Source organism: Dendrobium catenatum, unplaced genomic scaffold (genome assembly GCF_001605985.2).
Source record: "Dendrobium catenatum unplaced genomic scaffold, ASM160598v2 original_scaffold_9709, whole genome shotgun sequence".
NCBI classification, from domain to species: Eukaryota; Viridiplantae; Streptophyta; class Magnoliopsida; order Asparagales; family Orchidaceae; genus Dendrobium; species Dendrobium catenatum.
Window position 1 is genome coordinate 10693 of NW_021328169.1, and position 1997 is coordinate 12689.

Consider the following 1997-nt stretch of genomic DNA (forward strand, 5'->3'; position numbering starts at 1 on the left):
TTTTTTTGGTTGATCGAACTGAATTTATCAATTATGTTGTTGCCTTTCGATTTGTTGGCACCCCTTTGTTCATGGTTCTTCTCGATGGTCATTCTCTCATTTACGGACTTTAATAATGTTTTGCTTACACTTTAGCTGTAAGCTTTTGCTCTTGTTTGTTCAGGTTTTTTGGCTCTTCATTGAGCTTTCTTTTTGTTCATGCTCTACTCTCTGATGTAATTTCTTTTTTGAGTGGCTTTAGACGAAATCCTTTAAAGGATCTTGGACGAAATGGCCTGGTATATGTAAGACTATATTTTATTTTATTTATATTTTAAATTATATATATGATAAAAATACTCAATTATTTTATGTACTAACCTAACCGGAATCTACATGTTTTGGCTTCAAATTCTATTTTCTTGTGAAATTTACGGGATGGCGAAAACATACACAGTTATTTCGCAGAGAATCACGGCAGCAACACACGGCGGATGAGCTCATTAATTAAAAAAAAAAAAAACACAGCGCGCGAGACCGTTCACTGTCGCGTGTCCAATATGGCGCACGCAATCCCCATACTACCATATCTTCACATTGATTAACGATAACCCAATACTACTGTGGCCCACTACAGTCGAGCATCCGGTCAAGTAACGCAGTGACCATAACCATCTACTAAGATTATAAAGTGCAGTGTTAGCATTTCTCTTTCCCCAACCGAGGCTCATAGAAGAGAGCGGGGAAGAAATTGAGATACTTAGAAAGGAAGAAACAGAAATGGATCCTCACTCTGAAGACGGAAAATCGCCACAGAGCTACGCGCTGAGCGGCAATATCATGCTCAGTGCTATTGTGGTGCTCTTCACCGTAGTGCTCCTCATCCTCTTTCTGCACCTCTGTGTCCGCTGGAATGTCATACGCAGAGCCTCACGTCAGGCTCGTCGCCGCCGGGGACTTGTCTTCGCTAGAGAGGGCCAGACCGCGCCTCCTTGCGCAGTTAATCGAGGCCTCGACCCCTCAATTCTCGGATCCTTCCCCGTTCTGCTCTTTTCGGACTACGCGGGGGAAGGCCAGGATGATGAATTGGCGGAATGTGCCGTGTGCTTGAACAAGTTCAAAGATGGGGAGAAGATCCGATGCCTTCCTCCGTGTAGTCACCGCTTCCACATTGATTGTATCGATATGTGGTTCTATTCACACTCCACCTGCCCGCTTTGCCGCGCAGCTGTCGAGGTGGTGAAGGATGTCGTCACGACCACTTCCGGTGCAAGGCCGGCGGTTGATACCGTCGATGCATTGGTGGATTTGGACTTGAACGAACTGCGCTTGTCCTACGAGCGGGTGGAAGAGATGGGTTCTTCCTCATCGGATTCCGGCTTCCTAGAAGTTATGATTGATATTCCAGCGAGTAGAGCTGAAAGTTCGAGCGGGCAAGAAGAGCAGATAAGTTCAGGGCTCGAATCGCCGGATGTGCAGCCATTGAAATCTGCAGGCCGCAGGATGGTGCTAATCCGGTGGCTTCTGATGCGCAATCGGCGGTTCTATTGGGGAGGTGGTTCGGGATCGGAGGCGGATCTAGAGCGCGGCGATGGGGAATCGCCACCGGTGACAACGGCTGCTGATCCGACTCGTTAGTGCGATTTTGGCCTAGACTGAAATGGATAGGGCCGAAACAGAAGTGGTAACGTGGCACTCTTACAAAATCTTGCAGTAAAGATTCTTGATACGTCATCACAAAATCATCTTGATCGGTTACGAATCTCGAGGCAAGAACTAGTTGGAAATATCAAAAATTAATTTCGGGAGCATATGAACTCCGATTTCAGTGAGCTTACAATCAAACTGAGCATCTCGGAAATACGAACCCAACGACACCAAGATCAACCCAATCCGAGCCTAAATGAGTCCGAATCAAGGGTTCAAAGCGCTGTTGGAAGATTCAGACCGCAATTTTAGTAACCAAACGGTCTCCGATTTTGACGAGCTTATGCTTGAATCGAACGACTCGACGAGAC

General features: G+C 46.4%; 1 protein-coding gene across 1 annotated transcript; it reads left to right on the plus strand.

The window, feature by feature from the left end:
- Nucleotides 1-683: 683 nt before the first annotated feature.
- On the plus strand, nucleotides 684-1617 carry LOC110104125 (RING-H2 finger protein ATL2-like). The gene has a single exon (XM_020833102.2). It carries the CDS (start codon nucleotides 760-762, stop codon nucleotides 1615-1617), a length of 858 nt encoding a protein of 285 aa, XP_020688761.1. The 5' UTR covers nucleotides 684-759.
- Nucleotides 1618-1997: the final 380 nt, after the last annotated feature.